Source organism: Magnolia sinica, chromosome 2 (assembly GCF_029962835.1).
Source record: "Magnolia sinica isolate HGM2019 chromosome 2, MsV1, whole genome shotgun sequence".
Lineage (NCBI taxonomy): Eukaryota > Viridiplantae > Streptophyta > Magnoliopsida > Magnoliales > Magnoliaceae > Magnolia > Magnolia sinica.
The window spans coordinates 108,901,680-108,925,060 of record NC_080574.1 but is presented as its reverse complement, the minus strand read 5'-3'; the positions used below and the strand labels follow the sequence as shown (position 1 = coordinate 108,925,060).

At 38.4% G+C, this 23,381-nt stretch overlaps 1 protein-coding gene across 6 annotated transcripts in view; it reads left to right on the top strand.

Moving 5' to 3' along the window:
• The window catches only part of LOC131237367 (uncharacterized), a 44,297-nt gene extending 21,222 nt beyond the window's left edge, over positions 1–23,075 (top strand). For 2 of the 6 annotated variants that reach the window (XR_009167196.1, XR_009167200.1), the window contains 3 exons: positions 12,683–12,853; positions 21,556–21,751; positions 22,075–23,075. Coding sequence is in view for 1 of the 6 variants with exons in the window: in XM_058235086.1 (XP_058091069.1) it covers positions 12,683–12,853; positions 21,556–21,639 (255 nt within the window). In the remaining 5 variants the exon portion in view is untranslated. Of the gene's footprint in view, positions 1–12,682; positions 12,854–21,555; positions 21,886–22,074 lie in introns of those variants that run through there. The other 4 variants (XR_009167199.1, XR_009167198.1, XR_009167197.1 and 1 more) reach the window with 4 other exon arrangements.
• Positions 23,076–23,381: the final 306 nt, after the last annotated feature.

The window sequence follows — 23,381 nt, the reverse complement described above, 5'->3', positions numbered from 1 at the left end:
TAGATGAAGCTAGTCCCACTCCCCCTACTTTGACAGGCCAATCTAGACCACAAGTACAACTAACAGTCTCGAAAAGAGCCCGAGGGCATGGGCCCATGGATAGATGGTGTAGACCACATCCCGAGGATGTGATCGACCAAAGGGGTAGAGGGAAAGGGTCGGCTTAAAGAACTTTAGAGAACCGGTATAAACAAAAAGATAAAAAAACCACTATTCAATATATTGCTAAGTGATTTTACCAAACCGTCATTGCTTTCAACACCGTTAAATCGAGAAGCTTCAAAGTAATAAAATGAGGCTATAGGTCAATTTGGACCTGGGTTTAAACCTCCTTCATATCATGAAATAATATAGAGACATGCCTAAAAACTGAAGTTGAATATACACAATCCTTCATAACTGAATATAAGGAATCGTGGAAAACATATGGTTGTTCACTAATGGCCGATGGATGGACCGATGATCGGGTCGGTCTCTCATTAACTTTTTGGTAAATTGTCCAGTTGGGACAATGTTCTTGAAGTCTGTGGATGCGTCGGGCCATTCACACATAGGAGAATATTTATTTAACTTTCTAGATAGTGTAGTTGAAGAAATAGGTGAGGAATATGTTGTACAAGTAATTACAGATAATGCAGCCTCGTATGTAATAGTCGGTCGTCTTCTTATGGAGAAGAGGCGACGTTTATTTTGGACCCCCTTGCGGCCCATCGTATTGATCTTATGTTAGAAGATATAGGTAGATTATTTATACATGTGATTGCAAGGGCTAGAAGAATCACAGTCTTTATGTATAAACACGCCCTTCTTCTTAGTCGAATGAGAAAATACATTGCGGGTAACTTGCTACGTCCAACAGTCACCCGTTTCGCTGTAGCCTTTTTAACACTACAAAGGTTATATGCAAAGAAATCAGAACTTAGAAGCTTTGTAGTGTCGACCGATTTTACAAGTGGGCCAAAGAAGGCTGAAGAGAAACGGGTTCAACAAACAATTCTTTCTCAAAGTTTTTGGACTCAAGTGGTAAAGGCGCTTAAAAGCATCTAAGCCCTTAGCCACTGTGTTGAGATTGGTGGACGGGGATGAGAAGCCTGCAATAAGCTACATATATGATGCGATGGAGAGGGCGAAAAATAAGATCATGGACCATTTTAACTATAGACACCGTGATTACAAGCCAATTTTAGATATTATATATAGAAGATGGGGCAGCCAAATGTCATCCCCATTGTATTTGGCTACTTACATCCTTAACCCACCCACATTCTTTACTTCTGTCTATCAAACTATGCATATGGTTGGATTTATTAATGTCTTGGAAAGAATGATTCTGAATGGAGGAGAACAAGACAAGATCTCAACTTTGCTGGACTTCTACATAAAAAGTGAAGGGATATTCTCAAGGGATATCGTAATAAGGCATCGGACAATGAAATTACCCAGTAAGTACTTCTATGAATGTCTGTGACCGTAACGGCTGTTAGGGGCCGTTACGGGCGTAACGGCCGTTACGGAACCGTAACGGCTGTAACGGGCCCTAAAAAAAAAAAAACTCACCTTTTTTTCCTTTCTTTTCTTCTTCTTCTTCTCTTTCTTCTTCTTCTTCTTCTCGAGCAGCTGCGGCTGCAGCTGCTTCTTCCTCTTCTTCTTCCTCTCTCTCTTTCTCTCACTCACTCTCTCTCTCTCTCTCTCTCAATCTCTTCGGTCCCCCTTTCCCTCTTTTTTTCTTTTCTCTTCTTTCCCTCTTTTTTTCTTTTCGTTTCCCTCTCTCCCCATTTTTTTTTAATACTGCTGTAGGTACGTGTCACGCAAAGACGAGCGCTGACACTCCTCGAGCTCCGAGTTGTACGAACGGTTCAAAGGAGATCAAAGTTATATGGGCTCCACAGTGATGTATTTATTACATCTACACCGTTCGTCTATTTTCAGAGATCATTTTAGAGCACCACCCAAAAAATGACTTATATCTAGAGATCATCTGGACCACACCAAAAATAGCAACAAAGATAATGATTTTCACGTTAAATAATTCGTAGGCGCACGGTAACGTTTATTTTCCATCCAATGTGATCAGACCCGAGTGGGCCCACTATGATGTATATTTTCTATCCATATCGTCCATCCATTTTGCCACATCATTTTAGGTCAGGATTCAAAAAATTAGTAATATCCAAATCTTAGGTGGACCACACCATAGGAAAAAATGGTTATAGAATGCTCACTATTAAATTTTTTTTAAAGTCCACTGTAATGTTTATTTTCAATCTAACCTATTAATTGGGTCACATTGACGTGGATGAAGGGAAAACACACATGTTAGCTTGATCTAAAACTTTTGTAGCCCCTAATAAATGTTTAATGGTAAACGTTTAATTATTGTTGTTTCTTATGGTGTGGTCCACCTAAGCTTTAGATGTGCCTCATTTTTGGGCTCATGCCCTAAAATTATTTGGCAAAATGAATGGACGTTATGGATATAACACATTCATCACGGGTGGGGCCCAAAAAACTTTGACACGTGTGTTGCACTTTACATCTGAGTCCCTCCTAATTCAAGCCTTAAAAAATTGTACACGAGACATATATTAACTTAAAATTTGACAATTAAATTATGTACTGAAATTGCTAACTCAAATTCCAAAAATAAAATTATTTAAATTTTTTTAATTTTTAATTTTTTAACTTTTATTTTTTAAAATAGGGCCTTTTGATTTTTTATTTTTTTTAATGATTCACTATCCAATAAATGTCCACCAATTTATAAGTGGGATAATGGCAATAAATGGCATGAATTTGAGGCTGATTTGGAGAATAGATTGGTCCTCCAAGTCAGCCCCAAATTGGCAACGCCATCTACCTGAATTTAATTTCATTTTTTTAAAGAATATTGGGAGAAATGATATCAACTTGTTAAGTATATAAATTACATATTTAAAAAAATTAAATATATGAATTTTGTAGTCAAATTCAAGTTACCTGGTTAATAAATTAATCATTCGATACAACTTCTCACCAAAGAGTGGACCATTACACCACAATAAACATGTTCCAATTTATAAACGAATGCATATTTGGAATGCTTAGAATATTCCGAATTTAATCCATATTTTTTCATATTTTTTTAGCATAAAAAAATTGCACCGTTACGGGCTGTTACGCCCCCGTATTGCTGTTACACCCCTGTATCCGTATCAGTATCGGAGGGCATCGTTACGCCAACCGATACCGATACAGGATACCTTGGGATCAATAGAACAAGTACCATACACAATGAAATTACCCAGTAAGTACTTCTATGAATGTTAGTGTACTGTGTACTCTTACAAATAGTTTTTCTATAAAGTATCTTTAACCTACTTAAACTGTTTTTCTCAGCTGACTGGTGGGCTGCCTATAGAGCGGACCCGAACAGGAAGCATCTAGCTCTAACAAGGATAGCTATAAAGATTCTTGGACTCACGTGTTCTGCCAGTGGTTGTGAGCACAATTGGAGCGGGTTCGAGGCGGTAAGTTTAGACTGTTAAGCAATTGTTTGTAAACTTTAATTTTTTAGTGGCCTAAGCTAAATTAATTACCTAAATATTTAATGTCAAATGCGCTTTCTTTCTTGCAGATTCATACCAAGAAAATGAATCGCCTTGAGCCAAAAAAGCTCAACGACTTGGTTTTCGTTCAATACAATCAAAATTTGCGAGAACGATTCCAAACTAGGAAGGAAAAGCCCGGTTTCTTTGACCCTATCTGCTTAGATGAGTTGGATGCAGATAACGAGTAACTCGTAGAGACGGAAGACCCAGTATTTGTTGGAGATGAGCTGATGTAGGCACAAGTTGAAGATGTCGCATGCGGATCGACACCTGGTGAAGGTAGTACCACTTGAAGGCGAAGGACGGGAGGGAGCTGGGGGACGAGTAGTAGCCGTCAACCAGTTGACGAGATTGAGGAGATTGAAGAAGGAGATGGTGATAATGATGATCAAGTTGAAGATCATCCACCATTGGATGTTGATGAAGTATTAGTACGTACAGATGATGAAGAAACGGCAGAAGAAGAAGTGTATGTGGAAGAAGGAGATGACTCGAATGATGATGATGATGGTGGTGGTGGTGGTGGACCTAGTGGTGATATACCACAATGGCTACTAGATCAATATGTATGATTATTGATTAGATAAATTATAAATAAATAACTTCTTCATTTTGTTTGCTAAGTGTGTTGAGTTGATGTTGATTGTTGATGTATATCATATAGTGTTGAATGTTGAATATTGATATTTCATATTTGTTAAATGTTAATTGTTAAGAAGTTAACTATATTGTAGAATGTAGTAGAATTGTTGATGAATGATGACTTAACTTAATATTTAATTCATTACATAAAATTGTAAATGTAATTGGTTTTATTTTACTTAAATTAAATGTATTTCAAGGGCCAATGACATATAATAATTTTTCCTGATTTTTCTGATTTTTATTTTATTTTTTTGAAAAATGCAAAAAAATAAAAATAAAAATGCGACCGCATATGCGATTGTGCGATCACAGCAATCGCATATGCGCACACACATATGCAATCGCACATGATCGCATATGCTATTCGACAACATTGGCCCCACCAAGTGCTTTTATATGTTTTAGGCATGTCTTCACATGATTTTAGATGGTATGGCCCACCTAAGTTCCGTATACAGCTGATTTTTGGGATATCCTATAATTTAAAGGGGACCCATCAAATGCACGGTGTCGATGTTCGACACACATAACTTCCCATGAGGTCGAGTTGTGTGGGCCCCACCATGATGTGTGTCGAACATCAACACCGTACATTTGATGGGTCCCCTTTAAATTATGGGATATCCCAAAAATCAGCAGTATATGAAACTCAGGTGGGCCATACCATCTAAAATCATGTGAAGACATGCCTAAAACATATAAAAGCACTTGGTGGGGCCCACCTGAGTTTTGGATGCGTCTGAAACTTGCTCTGACCCCTCATCCAAGTGGGACACACAGAATGGATGGGCTGGATTTGTGAACCACATTTCGGTGTGGCCCAACAAATGATTATGAATGTTTTAATGGAGGGTAGCCCCTCTCATCTTCTGTATGTGGTGTGGCCCACAAAAGTCACGGATTGACTTGATTTTTAAGACCTAGGCCCACCATGGAATGGTGCATCTGACTGATGGGTTAGATGTGTGCATCATGGTGGGGCCCACACAGCTCGACCTCATGCACACACACACACACACACACACACACACACACATATATATATAGAGAGAGAGAGAGAGAGTCATCAATTCCTGGTTAGGGTTGCTAGTGCTTTTCCATCATGATTGGTTGGGTCATCTACTTGAATCCAGTGATGAGTTGTGTACAACCTGCTTGCAATGAATTGTCATTGGATCCGCTGTTCTATGGAAAAGAAGAAATTGAGGATCATGTGGAAGTAGTTCTTCTACCTAGGACAACTAGTGTTTCAAGAGCAAGTCACAGGTTTTGGATAATATTGAGTTTGCACCAATGAGTTACAATGATTGATAGCATTTGTATGCATTTATCACCAGCGGTTAGGGGTTCCAACCAATCATCCTACCTATGGTTTTAAATATCTGATACATCAATGTTCTTGATGTTTCATCTTTGCTTGGGCTGTAATGTTGATTCTCATTTTGGATGTTTCCTTTAATGTATTGTTTGCTGTCTTGATATTTGTCAAGCAGCTTATCAATAAAATAAACTCATTATACTTCAAAGAGAAAGAAAAAAGGTCGTATCATATCCATATCAGCCTCTTGTATGTGATATGGGCAGATATGGGACTGGTTCTATATTGTTGTATAGAGCAAGAAGATGCGGAAGAGGCGAATACCCATTGAAGACGATCAGAGATGGGAGTCAATTCTGAATCATCCAGTAAAAATATTAAGTGAAAAACCAACAGACTAAATCTATGAAACATGATGCTGCATGCTTTATTTATTTTTTGAGTAGACTGGCATGGCCATTTTTATCTAAAGTTTATTATGAACATTATGAAGTATTAGAAAATTTTGAGAAAAAATAAAGTTATACTAGTTGGATATAATGTTTGAAGTATCAATATCACTACAAGTTTTGTTGGCCGGGTATATGGCAACAATATCGATATTGCCGATAACCAGAAATGTGAGGAAACACGTTTTGTTGGCCGGGGATATGGCAACAATATCAATATTTGCCGATAACCAGAAATGTGAGGAAACAAGTTTTGTTGGCCGTGGATATGGCAATAATATCGATATTGCCGATAACCAGAAATGTGAGGAAACATTGGAAAAACAGTGAAATTTTTTAATAAAACTTCAGGAGATTCTAAAATACACATATTTGCAAATTTAGGAATAAAAAATTACAAAAAGAATGCATAAGTAATAAGTTTTCATTTAATGGCAGCCTAAAAATATGTGTTGTCGTAAGAAATCAGTCCAATCATACTATCAATCCCATCTATCCATCCATCCAATCATCTAACCTTCCATCCAAACATCCATCGTGATTTCAAATTATCGACAACACATGATATTTTACCTAAAAATTATGGACAATTGGAAAGGAAACGAAAGACTGTGGTATTGATGTTGTCCATGTTGTGATAACAATAATATCACCATATTATAGATATTATCATCAACAATCTGAAGACTGCATACAAGTGCCCATAAAAAATTTTGAAATGGAAATTTTTTTAATAAACAATTTGTTTTTTTGGTGATATTGATACATTGGTTATATTATTGAAATATCACCGATACATTGGCAATACAGGCAACACTTGGAATTTATACGATAAAAAATATCGATGATACATTGGTGATACAAGCGACACTTGGAATTTTCACAGTCGAAAATATTGGCAATACATTGGTCATATCGATGCATTGGCAATACTTATTGATGCATCATTGATACCTGGAATTTCTGATACTACCTACCAATGTTATCAATATCGCCGAGCTGGAGATACAGATAATATCAGGGATATTTCAATAATATTAGGGATACTCCAAACAATGGATATAACATCCAAGAAAACTAGTTTGGAACTTCACTTGAGGCAACCTATGGATCGTGAAACCTTGTATTGGAATTGGGCCTCTACAAATAAGACTTTGGTAAGGGGTGCACCATTACCATTGATACACAAATCCCACCTTCATTTTTGGTTGCATTGGCTCTATAATGTTGACTCATGGTTGGGTTGGATCTATGAAGGGCTTCATGGAATGGTATTGCCATCCATTTTGTAACTTATGTCCTCTTCTTCGTCAGATTTATCTATTGAAAAGCTATTTCCCTTCCCTTTTTATGGTGATTCTTTAGCGATGAGGGCCTCTCCCCCTGGCCCTGAAGCTCATTTCTGGTTCCAATCTTTGCATTAAAGTTCCCCTAGGCTCACATTGTTTGTCTTTTATCCAAAACACAGTCCATGTGAATTGGCATATCTTTCCTACTTTCCACTTTTGACCTCCATTAGATGGGTACTGGATGCTCTTTGCTTTTGCTTGTCCATTATGGGATCTACATATAGAGAGAAAAATTCAGATTACCCAACTTATTCAAGGATCTTTTTTGATATATCTGGATTATATCTCATGGGATGTGGATGCTTTTTCTTCAATCCTCGAATGGATTATTGCTTCTCCCCCCTCATGAGAGATCATTAACTATGGTTTTCTCGATGATGGGTTGGCTGTTGCAAGTCCCATCCTTTATTCCTACTCCAGCTATTGTTCCTGAAGGGCTTTACAAGTTTTGTGGGGAAATGGTTAAACTAAATTTGTCGGTGAGTGTAAGGGAAGTAATTGGTTTTATTCTTAACAAAAATCGTGAGGATTATTAGGTAACTTGAGCTTGATTGATTTGGCCCTGAACTGATTGTTGTTCACTTGGGCTGACTTGCAAGTGAATTATGTGCAAACTTTATAGCATTCCCATTTTGAAGAAGTGGGAGGACCTTTTTTAGCCCAACCAATGTTGCCTGGATACTATTGGAATCTTCTACCATATCATGGGGGTTGAAAGTTGGAACCCTTTAAACCTGAGAAGGTGTTGCTCTAAGCTCATCATGACCATGGTAGGTATGTGGAAACTTGGCAGAGTAATTTATTAGTTGCAAAGTGGAATGGTGAGCTGGTTGTTAATTTCCTCCAAAGCTTCAATATGTGGAAGTGAATATTAAAGAGTGGAATAAGGAAAATTTGGCAAGCCTGTAGTGCTTAAGAACCACATCCTTAAGGATTTTGAAGAGATGGATTTGGAGGAATGAAGGACCTTCTTTAGTGTGGAGAAAGTTAAAACCTTAGTGCTTAACGACACGGTTAAAAGACTCGGCGACTCAAATCAACTAGTTCAGTCGAAGTCAGGTCAACCCATACAAGTCGGGTTGAGTCACCCTCTATCTTTCAATATAGGGACTACAATGTTGTCTATGTGACATCCACTTCATTCATTATGTGTGCTCCTCAATGGTAGGCCCTGAACCAAAAATTAGCCAAATAGATAACTTAGGTGTGCCATAGGCCCATAATACAGAGAACAATGGGGATGTTATGTAACCATGGGTTTGTATTTGGGGCCACCATGGAATACATTTTTCATCAAACCCATTCATCTAGTGTGATTCACAATGATGAAGATAAGATACAAAAATCAACTTGATGCACTACTTGGGCAAGCCACACTACAGTCAACTTTTAGAGATTGTAAGCACAAATTTACATTGTTCCATTGGTGTGGTTCATCTATGGTTTTTTTTTTTTTTTTTTTATCAGGTTGACCGTTTATGTACGATCAACATAAAGGTTTTCACCTGATGGATGGAGTGGATTTTTCACGTATAAAACATGGCGGGCCCCACAGAGCTTGGGTGCTTTACATGTTGCGTAAGGTGCAGTCGTAGATGATTCCAGTCTCCCTAACGAAGTAGGGAGTTGCATGTAGCATGGAAAGGAGAGAAAAATGTGTGAAGACTAGAGAAGACACGTTGCACACACATGGAGGTAGGGAGAGGTGCTTTTTTTTTTTCGCCTTTGAATTGAAATGAAGGGTTGAAAAACAGATTTTTGGGTTTTCTTGAGTTTTTTTTTTTTTTTTTTTTTTGAAGGTTGCGATTTCTGAATATCTCAGTGATATCGCATACGGTATTTATATATCGTTGATACCATTTAATATATGTGAAGGAGGTCGTGCGAGATCTCACGATATATCACAATACATTGCGCGATACTTGGAATTTTAGATACTTCAATGGGATATCATATCGCTGTTGTGCAATACACGAGATATCGACCAATACGGGCTGATATCTGTGATATTTTAAACTTTGTCAATCACCATAGCATGGAAGTAACCCATGCCATACTCCCAAGAAAAGTTCGAACGACCTTCAACAAAAGGGTACCTATACCCAAAACCAACACAGGTGGGTAGGTAGAGAATACCTAGGGGAATGAGACAACTCTCTCTAAGGAACTCAGCAAAATAGCCCCGCAACTTCAGGAGAAGGGGTGCCTCCTCACAAAGGGGTTTGCAGTGACCAGGCCTAGGCGAATGTTTACCAAAAACAGAGATCCCTACAAAGTCTTAAGACCATGTATTGTGGCTATACAGACACATGCAATGGAGTTCTCTGATCTTTATGGAGTGGTTCCTCAAAAGGAAGTATTGGTTCAAGCATTGGTATGAGCTTAGTAGTGGAAGAATCATTTGGAACAATATTTTGAGGAGTAATGTGGAGTCTTTAATAGATTTGTGATTTTCACAGTTAGAGAGAACAATAATATCAGGGTTTGTATTAGCATTTTCTCCTTTGTGCTTTTGCATGAGGTGACACCCCATCCACATCTCAAGATTCCCCATCTACTCTGTTTATTTGATAGTCAATTGCATCATCTTCCTCTACATCTTCATCAGATTCCTTTGTTTCTCCCTCACAATACGAGGGAACGGGTATTATGTGTGATGGAGGAGAGTAGTTACAAAGTTTTTTAGAAAGGGAGGGAGAGACTACGAGGTTTGTTTGGTTGTGATAAGAATGGTTTCATGCATGTAATTTTGTTGGTCAGGGAGAATAATTAAGCCAGGAGTTTCTAATGATTATAGTGGTTTTTTAAAATAAAAATAAAAATAAAATTGGAGGGTGCCATGGTTAAGCGTTTTTTTGGCAGTCATTGATAGTAATCTTGTTTTGGAGAGAATAATTTTAAATTCATGTCAATGTTGTGAGGACATTTGGAGCTATGTTGTAGGATCTTCTACTGAGGTGTCACCCTCACTTTGATTTTGCATTTGAACCCACCCTTGCTTCCTGCTTACCCGCCATTTATACTTCCTTCAATTTGAAACAGAAGCTCTACTCCTGCACCAGAACCAGCTTTTGCTTCCCTTCTAGCTTTGTGCAACTATAGTTTGGAGCAGGTGAGAGGAGACATGTTGAGTAGTTCTAGTATTTGGATGGTGCTACGTGACTAGGCGTACAAACTTATGTTAGAGATATTTCAAGGGATAACATTGACTTACATGTTTAGTTTCTTGTTTAAGCATATATAGAGAAATTTTTTTAGAACATAAGTCTATGCTCAGTTAGCTTCCTCACCACTAGGCACTCTCCTTTACAAGATTCTCATTTAAACATCAGAAGTTTTTTTGCATCAGCAACCTGCCATGTTCGAATTATGTACATATTTGAATACTTAAATGCATCTAAAGTAGATAATAATAGCTCAAGGAAAATCATCAGTAAGCAAAAGAGTAACATTTATGTTGGTAAAAATGAGTCCCTCAAGAAAATCTCAATTATATCTATTTTTGGAAATTTTGAAAATAATCTGCCTAAGATGTCTTCATGCCTTATTTTTCATTGGATCCCTCATAAATCAATTTCCAGCCTCTGTTGGATGCTTTTAGGGAAAATTCTCCAGTTTAAAAGGCCCCGTTTTGGTGAAACGTATGCTCTCTAGCATCCCCATTCACAGGTTTATTGTCTTCTCCATTCCAGCTAGTGTGATTAACTATACGGAGAAATATGTGAGGAACTTCCTTTGGTTGTTTACTGATATCAAGTGCAAAGGCAACTTAATCAATTCGGCTTGGCTTTGACTTGGATCATTCATGAAATGGCTTGGGTTTGACTTGGATCATTCAAGAAACTGGAGTATCTGAGTTGGGCACTCTTGAAAGGATAAGCATCAGACATCCTTGTTTCCCAAGACTTACAATCCAGATTTACTGGGATTTTGAACTCAAGAGTTGTCAGTTATTTAGAATTTGTTTTTGCGCCAATTGGGGAAACAACCTGCGATATAAATGTCGAGGTGTTTTTACATTACTAGGTTTATGAGCAAGTGACCAGTCCTTTGTTGTACTTGCATACTGATAATTAGGATCTTGAGGATACACCAAACTCAATCCTTGTCATACTTAATACTCGGACCCATACTCAGCAGCATAAAGGTCTGAATTTTCTGCTTTGCCCGCCATTTTAATGTTTTGATTGATCCAAGAATATCTGATTTACATGATTTGTTACGAAACAAACATCGGAAGTTTTTCAAACATATATGATATGACATAATATCTCACACAGAAATCAAATCAAGTTCTGTGGACTTGTGAAAACTCTGAATAGGATTGTGTGACTCTCATGATCTTTTGATTATATATCTTTTCTCAAACATCCAATGAACATGATTCTTGATTTGTTTGAAAGATTGAGAAGTCAATCCTCAGAGAGAAGATTTTTCTGGGGCTCAAAATCATCATTAGCCAAAAAGTTGAAGTTTCTTTCGTGGCCTGATTATCAGACTAGTAGTTTTCTGCTTTAGCTATTTTACCCGGCATTAAATTACTTTTTCCCCCATAGATAAAGAACATCTGATAACACTAAGGGCGTGTTTGGAATGTCGTATTTCATTGCATTAGATTGTATTAACACAATGATTACTCCTGCAGTACTTGTCTAGAAATACCATGGTATTTTGACCATCTAATCCAATGTTTGGGATCGAATTATTCCTTTGGGAAAATACTGTATTACATGAAACCAGCGTGTGGATGCTGGAATTGTAACCAACAGACCAGATTTCACATATGATGCTCGTCATATATATTCATATGCAAGTCGAGTGTCACATGTAAAGGGTGCATATGGATGGACGGCGTAGATAAAACACATGCATCAACGTGGGTCCCACAGATGTAGTGGATTTTGAAATCCACCAGAAATCATGCCATGTCTCCTGCTGGGATTGGAAGGTCAAATATCTGGAATAATTCAATCCTTCCCATCGATTCCAAATGGCCGATGGAATTTATATCCCACCAAATGCAATTCAATACGTTAAAATTATGCGTGCCAAACATGCCCAAAAGGTTTGGTGCCTCTGTGATCAACAAAACACTTAAACCTGCTGTTGCTCAAGAGCACCATACAGTCATACGCGTTGTACAAACTTCTCCGTACTTTTCTACCTTAGGCATGTAAAATTTAGCTGCATGCAGTAAAATTGCATAGAACTTCGCAGATGGCATATTCAGTCTATAATTTTCATTTATAATGTTGCAAGCAGAGTATGAATGTGCAAATTCATAACCCTTTTCTTTTCTTGGGCAAAAACATGTAATTTGCGTTGATCTCTCAGCTTGTGAAATATGGCCTGGTTATTTTCTTCAATGTGTCAATGTGGGGATGCTACGTCAACAGCCTGAAAGCACTTCCATCTCTGCAAGCAACAGTGACAAATTTTGCCACCAACTTCCTTTCTTCAGGTCTAGCCGGATTCTTTCTTTTTAAGGAGCCACTGTCTTCTCAGGTAATTTGTACATAAATCTCAGGCAATAAAAATCATAACATAGAGAAAAAAGAAATGTAAACACAACAAGTTATTTTTCCTCATAATAGATTTATCATTTCTCAGGTAACGCATGCATGAGATGGTTCTTCATACAATAAAAATTAGAACACAAGTAGAAAGTTAAGCATATTCCTAACTGGATCTTTGTTCGGAACTTCCTATTCTGCTTTAATGCCATAGTTGCTGCTCTTGATACTTGGGCTTGAAGGCATCTACATGAAAATTTATAGCTTGAACTGGGAAAGCCAGAAAAGGGTTCATCTACATAGGAAAATTGAAGTCTGCAGACACATTTACATTTTAAGGCGATTTTTTTTATTAATTTTATTATACAAGTCTCCTAAATGGCTTTTCTCATTTCATAAAAAAGTTAAAACGCCACAGTTTCAGGATAGCCTTTGATGATTGTATAATTAATTGAGTGGCTTGATATATATATATATATATATATATATATATATAAACATGCCTGTCATGAATTAATGCCAAAAAATAAGTACGACGAATTAATGTAACACGGCGACAAGAAGAGCATTTCAATCTTACACGGAAACAGAACAATAACATGCATATTACAAAAATGAAAATAATAAAGACACATGATAATAGCAAAGAAGATCACACATAGGATTAAGATAACTAAAAGATATATACGACACACCATGGATTACACCTAATTTTTGAACTGAGCTCTAAGGAAGAGCAGTACATAAATGAAAAGGAAAACTAGAAGACTACATCCACACATTTTTTTCTTCATTTTTCACCTTCTTAATGAGTTTTGTTCACAATGGAAACAACACACATTTATAGGCGAGACAGGGCTTCTAGGAACTTCTGCAGATTTCAAATGGGTTGAAATCCGAGTTGTTAGTGTGGAAGGATAAGATCGAATCCTGTGAACTTAAGGCGAGATGAAATCCGAGAAGCCTCCAAAGCCAGTCACTGTGTGGGAATAGAAATTTTTGTCCGTGAATTATTGTTGAGAGCTTTTCTGGACAGCTGGTAGTATGATCAATCACTTTCTGAAGAGTCTTGGCTGGAGGCTTGTTCAAAGACGAGAGCCTCAGCATGCCTTCCGCAATAGTCGACAAAACATATGAGATGGGTGTCCTGAGTATTGGTTGCTAAGGGGTATACCCAAATCTGTTCTGGAATGGAGAGAGGTATGATATTGTCAAGATCACACATCTTTCGTTTAAATATTTCGAAGGCACTTTGATGGGCAAATAAGGGGCTTCCGGGAACTTCTGCGGATTTCAAATGGGTTGAAATCTGGGTTGCTGGTGTGGAAGGATAAGATCGAATCCTGCGGGCTTAAGGCGAGATGAATTCGAAAAGCCTCCAAAGCAGTCACCATGTGGGAATAGAAACTTTTGTCCGTGAATTATTGCTGAGAGCATTTCTGGATAGTTGGCAGTATGATGAGTCACTTTCTTAACATCCCTGGGAGACTGTTACAAGAACCGTAACGGCCGTTATGGCCCAAAAATTCCACTTGGGGACATATCCCAAAAGGCAAGTCTTATCTGCTCACAGAGGTCCCCAAGGTATGTTAATGTGTGCATAAGATGACGAATGGCAAGATGTCTTAGTCAATGGGAGGAAAACCACACACTGAGATTACCCTGGCTTATGTTGCAAGACATTCGTATTAGAGAAACCTCAAGTTTCCACTTGGGTAAGATGAGATGCTTCTTGTGATGATGTGATGTATGGGTTGATGAGGTACTTCTTGTGATGATGTGATGTATTAGTAGCATACCCATGTCTCTTGTATAATAATAATTGTCATGTAACATTCTAGGTAGTTCCATGATGATCCAAGTATGCTTAAATGGTGCAAGCTCACTCTCTCATGGATCATGAGGTTCTTGGTTGAGCCTTAGTCGTCTGGTGATCAAATCTTGATCACAAGGTTACAAACAGAGAGGCTATGGACTTTAAGATGGTCGGTATATCTCCTTAACCCTCTCGGTTAAGAAGTTGATGCGGGACAACTAACCACTTGCTCCAAAAGCTCGAACTAATAGAGTGGCGAATCAATCCGTTTATATCATATCCCAGGCCCCACATCCCATGGTTAGGTCCTCGGCCGAACCCCCCTCGTGGGCCACACATCACATGGGTTCCACCTCACATAAGCCAACCGCCTCACACTGGTGGGGCCAGTCTTACATGAGCCACCTGCCTCACATGGGTTGCCTCGAGTGTGCCCCCGCATCCCACAAGCCACCCCACTCAAGCCCGGTGTGAAAATGACCCTGCATTAATCACCCCTGGTGAAGAGTCTTGAGCACGAGACCTTCTGTTCAGATACCGCTTTGATGTAGGACAACTAACCACTTGCTCTAAAAGAAAAAAGATAGAGCGTAGTGAATCAATCTCATTATCTCATAAGCCCAGGCCCCACATCTCATAGGTTAGGTCCTCGGTCGAACCCCTCTCATGGGCCCCACATCACACGGGTTCCGCTTCACACGAGCCACCCGCCTCTCGGGGGCTGCCCACCCTAAGTGTGCCTCCCACATCCCACAAGTCACCCCACTCGAACCCAGTGTGAAAATGCCCTTGCATTAGAAGTCCTAGTTTGACATGTGTGCTTAATGGATTTAAGCACATATTGGTTTTAGGGCAAGTGGGAGATTGTTGTAGCCAATGTTTTAAATATCGGTGATATCGGCCGATATACCCCACAATATCTCTTGTATCCCACCTGTGCGATATGAAACACACTGGTAGTGCCGATATATTCCACATGTTCGATCCGATGAGCATTTTTAATTTCTGATTCCTTTTTTTCTAGTTGAAATTATGTTAAATCAATGTCAAATAGTTACAAATCCATTGGTTCTTCATATTTTGCATGAAAAAATCATAGAGTTGGAGCTATAATTTCGATATCCCTTGGTTCTTCATGTTCTCCATGCTTTTTTCAAAATTTTCCTTCAACCAGTTATCAATTGAGACTAATTTCAAAGTATTTAGGAGTGTTTGATGAAATGATCATCACATACATTCTAATTTTGAAATTTGAGTATAGGTAGTTTGATTTGAGAAAAATTGGGAAAAAATAAAAAAAATTCCCAAATTATCCCAAATTGCTTGCAATGTTGCACTCCAAACATGAAATCAAGCATGTATGAGGACTGATCTACTGATTTGTTAAGCCCTTATTAATTTTCGGACAATAAAAACCATTTTTAATTAATAATTAATAATTTTTTATTTTTTATTTTTGAAATTTCCCTTCAACCAGCAGTCAATTGAGACTAATTTCAAAATATATAGGAGTGTTTGACAAAATGATCATCACACTCTAAATGTTATGCATTTAATTTGAATATAGTTGCATTAGTTCAATCAGACAATGCATAGCTTAAAACCCTATACAAGTAACTTACTATGTACACTTCTTTTTTGAGATGTTATGATTTAAAAGTGTATTAAAGGTTTTTTTTTTTAACAATCCCTGAAGTTCTATTAAAAATTAAACAATTTTCCCAATGTTTCCCAAAAGGTGCGATAAATTACCTGATATAAACGATATATCCTATGAGATAACCGATATGTATCTGTATTCCATGGATGTGATATGTAACATGATAGCGATGTTTCAAACATTGGTTGTAGTGTATGCCTTGGAAAACCAATGTGAGCCTTAATCCACTAACCATGTGGATGGGATAAGGCCGATCTCACCCATAGATATATAGGCTTTCTCGTACCATTAGTTGAGCTGCTCACAGGTGCCAAAATCCAACCCAATCAATATGATCTGTTGTTGAGTCATTCACCAAATCACTGTACCAGTTATTCGCCATTGCCTTTCATCTGCCATCCCTGATGCCGTCACGTCCTTTCAACAACACGTACGGTTGTCATCGCCACGTGTGCTTTGCCCATGTACATGCCGGTGCATGTACCAATCTGGTAAACCTGGCAAGATTTGAGCAATCAATCAGGTGGGCCATGATGTGGGTTGTACTGGGAAGGAAAATGCTCCAATTTCGCGCACCCTCTCCACTTCCACTGGAGGTTTTTTCTGCTTGTGTATATGATGCATCTGTGTACACACCATGATATATGCCACAGTGGCACATGGGAACAAGATACAAGCTGTTCATCCACTGAATCTTACCATGTAGATGATCTACTTAAAAAAATAAGGCTGCTCTACTCTGTGTAGCCCACAATTTTAGAAATAATCAGGTTCTCTAGTTCCAGCCATACATTTATTTTGTAAACTGTGGCCCATTGACAAGCCCATTGGCCCAACTTTTGAGCCCAGGTATCTTCACATTGTGTCCAACCTGATGGCAGATTGGATCATCTGTCTGCCTTCCATGATGGTAAATTTGGTGGCTGAGATCTTTCTTTTTTTAGATTTTTGTTGAATTGTTTGTATTTTATTTATTTTTATAATAAATATAATTAAAAAATTAATAATAATTTCTTGACTTACCTGGTCAACCTGCCAAGTACAAGTGAGCCCAACCTGGAGGCAATTCAAGTCCGAGTCCAGGTCCATGTTTGCAAACTATGATCAGGAGAGATGGCCCAAACTGAAGCTGGATAGAATGGCTTTTTCCAGCCATTGTCCCAAAGTCGCTCTCAGAGTACAGAAGACGCTTTCTGTGAGGAGGAAGTCCTAAGAGCATTCCATAGCATGGAACCAATAAATCCCTGAGCTGGGATGGCTTCTCTATGGGTATCTTCCTGCAAAATGGGGAAACCATAAAGGAAGCTTTATTTCTGAAAAACATTAGGGCTTCTCTCATTTGACCTGTGCCCAAGAAGGATGGGGAATGCACAAGGGCTTCTTTCATTTGCCTTGTGACCCAGAAGGATGGGGCGGAGGAGCTTGCTGGCTTCGGACCAATTAGTGTGATTGGAAGTGCGTACAAAATCATAGCCAAGGTCCTGGCTGGGATGCTTAAGTCATTGTTGCCGTGAATCATATCTCCCTTCCAAGGTGCGTTCATGTCGAATCACCAGATTCTTGAGGGGATTCATTATAGCAAATGAGTGCATCTCCTCATGGAAAACATCGAAGCAGGAAGCACTGTTGTGCAAAATCAATATCGGAGGCAGCCTACAACCACGTCAACTGGAATTTCTTATTATACATGCAACAATGGACAGGGTTTGGTGCAAAGTGGTGAAACTGGATCAATGCATGCTTATCCTCTGCATCTTTCTTGGTTCTGATCAATGGAACCTAGTAGGTATATATTTGTGAGCTCGAGAGGCCTAAGACAAGGCAGTCCCTTAACCCCCCTTCTCTTTTATTGTGGGAGAGGGTTTTAGCATGATGATGTTGAGGGGCGAACAAGTTGGTTTGATCTTTGGGTTAGAGTAAGACAATCCTTACCATTTCTCATCTGCAGTTTGCTGATGACACCTTAGTTCTTCTAAAGCCTAAGTGATCATATTAAAAACCTTGAAGGGCTGCTTAGATGTTTTGAGGCGGTGTCTGGGCTGAAAGTTAACCTCCATAATGAGTATTTCAGCAGGCATTGACCTACCAGAGAAGAGGATAAAAGTTTTGGCTTCCACTCTTGGGTGCAAAAACAGGTCCCTCTCAATCACCTACCTTGGTCTTCCTTTCGGTGCAAGGATACCGGCAAAGGCTATGTGGAATCCAGTAGTCGAAAATGTAGAGAAAAGATTGTCTGCATGGAAGAAGAGTTCTCTCATTTGGGGTAGGATCACCCAAATCTAAGCAGTGTCAACTAACCTCCCAGTGTACTATATGTCCTTATTCAAAGCTCTGGCTACGATCACAAAAATGTTAGAGAAGCTGCGAAGAGATTTCCTGTGGGAAGGGAGATAAAAAAAAGGTTTCATTTGATGAAGTGGAGGGATTTCCAATTAGGGATAAAACATGGTTCAGGCCAGTGTTCAAATTATCTCCGATATTATCTTTATCTCCAGCTCAGTGATATAAAAAATTCCAGGTGTTAGCAGTGTATTGTTAAGTATCGCCAACGTATCAATATCGCTAATGTAATCGCCAATATTTTTGACTACCTAAATTCTAGGTAATGCTTGTATCATAAGTGTATCGATGATATTTCAATAGTAAATATTTATTTCAATTATTTTTTTCATGGGCACATGGTTGTATGTAATGTTCAACTTTTCATTGATAATATCTCGATACTATCGATATCGCAACATGCGTGATATTGAGACTACAATCTTTCGTTTCCTTTCCAATTGATGATGATTTCTTGATGAAATATCATGTGTTGTTGATATTTTGCAATATCGATGGATGTTTGGATGAAAGGTTGGATGGTTAAATGGGCCGGATGGGATGGTTGAACTAATTTCTTGCAACAAATACTTTTAAGGCCCCATTAAATGGAAACTTGTTATGTATGCATTCTTTTTGCAATTTTTTATTTCTAAATATGCAAATATGTACATTTTAACATCTCCTGAAGTTTCGCTGAAAATTCTACCGTTTTCCCATGTTTCCCTGCATTTCCGGTTATCAGCAATATTATCGGCGATATCGATATTGTTTCCTTATCCCTAGCCAGCGAAACTTGTAGCGATACTGATACTTCGAACACTGGTTCAGGCCTAGTAATGATGAAGGAAAGGAATGCGAGTCTAATGGGGAAATGGTGGTGGAGATTTAATTTAGAAGGCAACGCCTTGTGTGAGAAAATTAATAGTGGAGAAGTATGGGCTAGAATGAGGAAAGTCGGCACAGATGATAGAGTCAAACTGGGACTGTATGGCATGGGAGGAAGCACTACAAAAGTTCCCGGACCTGTATAGGTGACTCTATACAGAGTAGCTCACATCTTGCCAATCTTGTCAAAGGGCATAAACGGTCACGTGTCACCCAACAGGGCTGTGCGCTTATCCGATGGCGCCACCCCCAAAACTTTTTTTTTTTGTGTATGTGAAAAAAAATTATAATAAATAAATAGAAAAATCAAGGAAAATGGAAAAGAAAATTTTGTAAAAATACTACAATTGTAGGGAATATATATATATATATATATAGATATTAGACTATTAGATTATAACTACTTAACAAGTCAACTAACAAGTACTCAAGTGAATGCATATACTAAAAAATATGAGAGAGAGAGAGAGTAAGAGAGTATTACAGAGTGTGTGTGTGTGTGTGTGTGTGTGTGTGTGTGTGTGAGAGAGAGAGAGAGAGAGAGAGAGAGAGAGAGAGAGAGAAGAAGAAGAAGAAGAAAATGTGGTTGGGAGTGCCTATTTATGGTAAAAAAAAAAGGGGGGGGGGGAGGGAAAAAGTCTCATTGATCAGAAATCTCCATTAGGACATTTTTTCCATCGCATATCGCAGATTCATGGCTTATGTGGTCACATACTTCTTTATGCGACCTCATAATGCCCAACATTACAAAAACCACATATGCCACTATGGCATATGCGGTCCAGGGTCTCCAAATGAGATATGTAATGGCATAATCGCTTATGTAATTGCATATGACAACATTGCATCTCGCACACATGTTCCACATGTGTGCCTATGTGTGGAGTCCATGTAGATGGGATGGCTTCACACCATGTCATCATTAATGAAGCCTCCCCCCTAATGCATCAATTTGAATCTTATAATAAATTTGAGGAAATCATTTCACCCACAAAGCCCTTTCACTCCCATCCAAGGTAATTCTACAAAAACTCGATGATCTTGGATAACTGACCGATTATCACGTGCGTGCGTACATGCAATTCTACAATAATAATAATAATAATAATAATAATAATGATCTTGGATTACTGACCGATTATCACGTGCATGCATGCTCGTTGAGTTAGCTTATTATCTCTCTTTAGCTCCTTGACTTGGTTGATGTGATGCAACTCATGGTGACTCGAGTTGAGTGACTTGCCTGGTCCTAATAAAAGTTAAAAACGAGCCAATGAGTTTTGAATTCACAACCTTATCCATGTTGGTAAATGTCTGTGACAAACATAGCACCATGGCCTGCACAATTGTTTACAAGGAAAACTTTAATAGTCTGGCAGAATGTGATGGATGATAGGTTGGCACTAAGAAATCATACACTTAGCATATGAGTAATTCAAATTGAACTGTCCAAATTACGGGTCCCAGTTTGGATGTGTCATAACCCAAAATTACATGTTTGATTGTGTAACTGCCAGATTGGTAGACATTCATTGGACAGTTGAAACAAAAAATATCCAACAGTTCTATTTCAGCAAGCAAGTGTGCACGAATCAGGGGTTAGGTTTGTTCAACCAATCTGATTTTGGTATTCTTAGTTAAGGTGGGTTCCAAATTTAGACAGTTTATTGACACAAATGTTGCCACATGTACAATTTCTAACTTCATGCTTATCAAGCATCATAAGCTGCCAGAGTATCAAATAATTCCCTTTGTTTATTTTAGCTATTACTTTATATTATAAATAACCATAACACTTTAAATATTATTAATACAAATATTCTTAATTTATTTGTTAAATATTGGGTCAAGAAAAGAGACGATCGAGTCTTTGAGTTGATACGACCTGGCTGGATATCAGGTTGAGTCAAGTTTTCAGGTTTTGAACTATGATCAGGGTTGATGTTGCTTTCTGGCATTTTTCTTTTTTATTTGTAACTTCATTGCTAATTAGAAACCCCATTTTTTGCAGTGGTTTGGAGGTGCTCTCCTCATTGTGCTCGGTGTTTTTGTCCTTAGCAAATCTAGCATTGACAGAAAGGTGAGATCGGAGTGAAGGCACTCCAATTACTGGATGATTTTCTTCATCCCAGGAAGAAAGGCAGAGGTGACTGGTGAGTGGACAGGACAAACCCTGCACTGAGTAATGGTTCTTCAACTAAATACAGGTTGATCCCTTTTTTCCCACCAACGGTAACTGGGGGAACGAGTGATTTCATCGTCTTGATGGACTACAAACTGTACCTCTTTCCTAATTGCTTTCTTGGGCAGTTCGCGTATTGATTGAGACTGTGATTGGGGGTGGGGGGGGGGGGGGGAAGATTATGGAACTATAAGAAGATTGACAACATCCTTCAATTGCTGAACTACATGGTCCGATGTCAGCTTGAATACTTTACTCAGAAAGGGAACAGTAAAGTCTATTAGGCAAATTTAGAGAATGGTTTCTGTTATAGCTAACTACTATACTGATATTATCCTTTTACTGCAGACCATCTGCAGTTGGGGCCCACCAGATGGACGGTGGCTTTTACTGAGCATCCAGCCATGTGCAGGTTGATTAGTGGCAATGCGCCGAGACTAATGGGAAAGACCCCTTATTACCAAGCGTTTTCTTTCTTCTTTTCTTCTCTTCTTCTTTTTTTTTTTTTTTTTTTTCCTCTCATAAGGGAATGATTCCATCCTCTAGGATAATGCATACTATCCTCAGGTTTTTACATTTGCATAAGTGGGCCTATGTTTTCTTGATCTAGACAGATTGCGTGAGGGATCCATCAAATGGACCATGCCCTAAAATTACCCTCATTGGAATGAATAAAACCCTTCTGGTGGTGACCTGGTTGTTTCCTGCAATACGGAAAAGAAATACAGCAATGGTCCACTTCCAACTGAAAAAGGATCAAAGATTTTGATGGATTATATGTGAGTTTTTGGGCGTGGTCCAACTAGCAGATGGCTCTTGGAGTCAAGTCTCAATCAATGAATCATGGGCTCCTGTACAAGTTGTCACATTCTCGGATGGACGCTTTTAAATAAACACAAGTTGAAAATGCCCACGTGGAGGATTACAGATTTAAAGGGAAGATACAGCTATCTTATTAATTTTTCAAATATCATCTCAGTGAGAAGTCTGAAAATTCACAGAAAGGAAAATGTTGAAAGAGAACCACAAACACTCAGTACCCTTGTTTAGTCGAAAGTATTTCTGGGCTACTGATGAGTGCACAAGACCATGGAACAAGAGTTCCAATCGAGGTATGCATAGATTTCCATGGAAACAATTACTAGGATAAACAGAGGAATAGTTACGTTTGTCTTTCAATATTTATTAGAACAAAGGATGAAATCATATCTCACATGGAATGCAATTTCCTGGTGGTCTCCAGAGTGGTCCGAGTCATAGGGTATCAGCAGCTGCCATGAAGTAGCATGCATTGCAGCAATTTTTGTTACAAGAGCTGAATCCAATACAGTATCCTTTGTTAAGGTTAACCTACAAATTCATATGTGTGAATACATAGCATTTAGGTGAAATTAGAAGAACCTACAAACCGTATATAAGCATGCGTAAGTGCAGTTAGATACAGCTATATCGGCTGGTGTCGGGTTGTAGGCTGATACAGGAGCAATGCAAACCCCGTATCAGTGGTGAACGGTTCAATTTGCAAATACTAACTTGCAAACCATGCTTTTGATAGGTAATCAATGTAGCCAATGTACTGTTTTTTTAAAAATAAAAAATAAAAAATAAAAAATAAAAAAATTATCAGTTTGTTGGTTATTTGATACGTTGGTGGT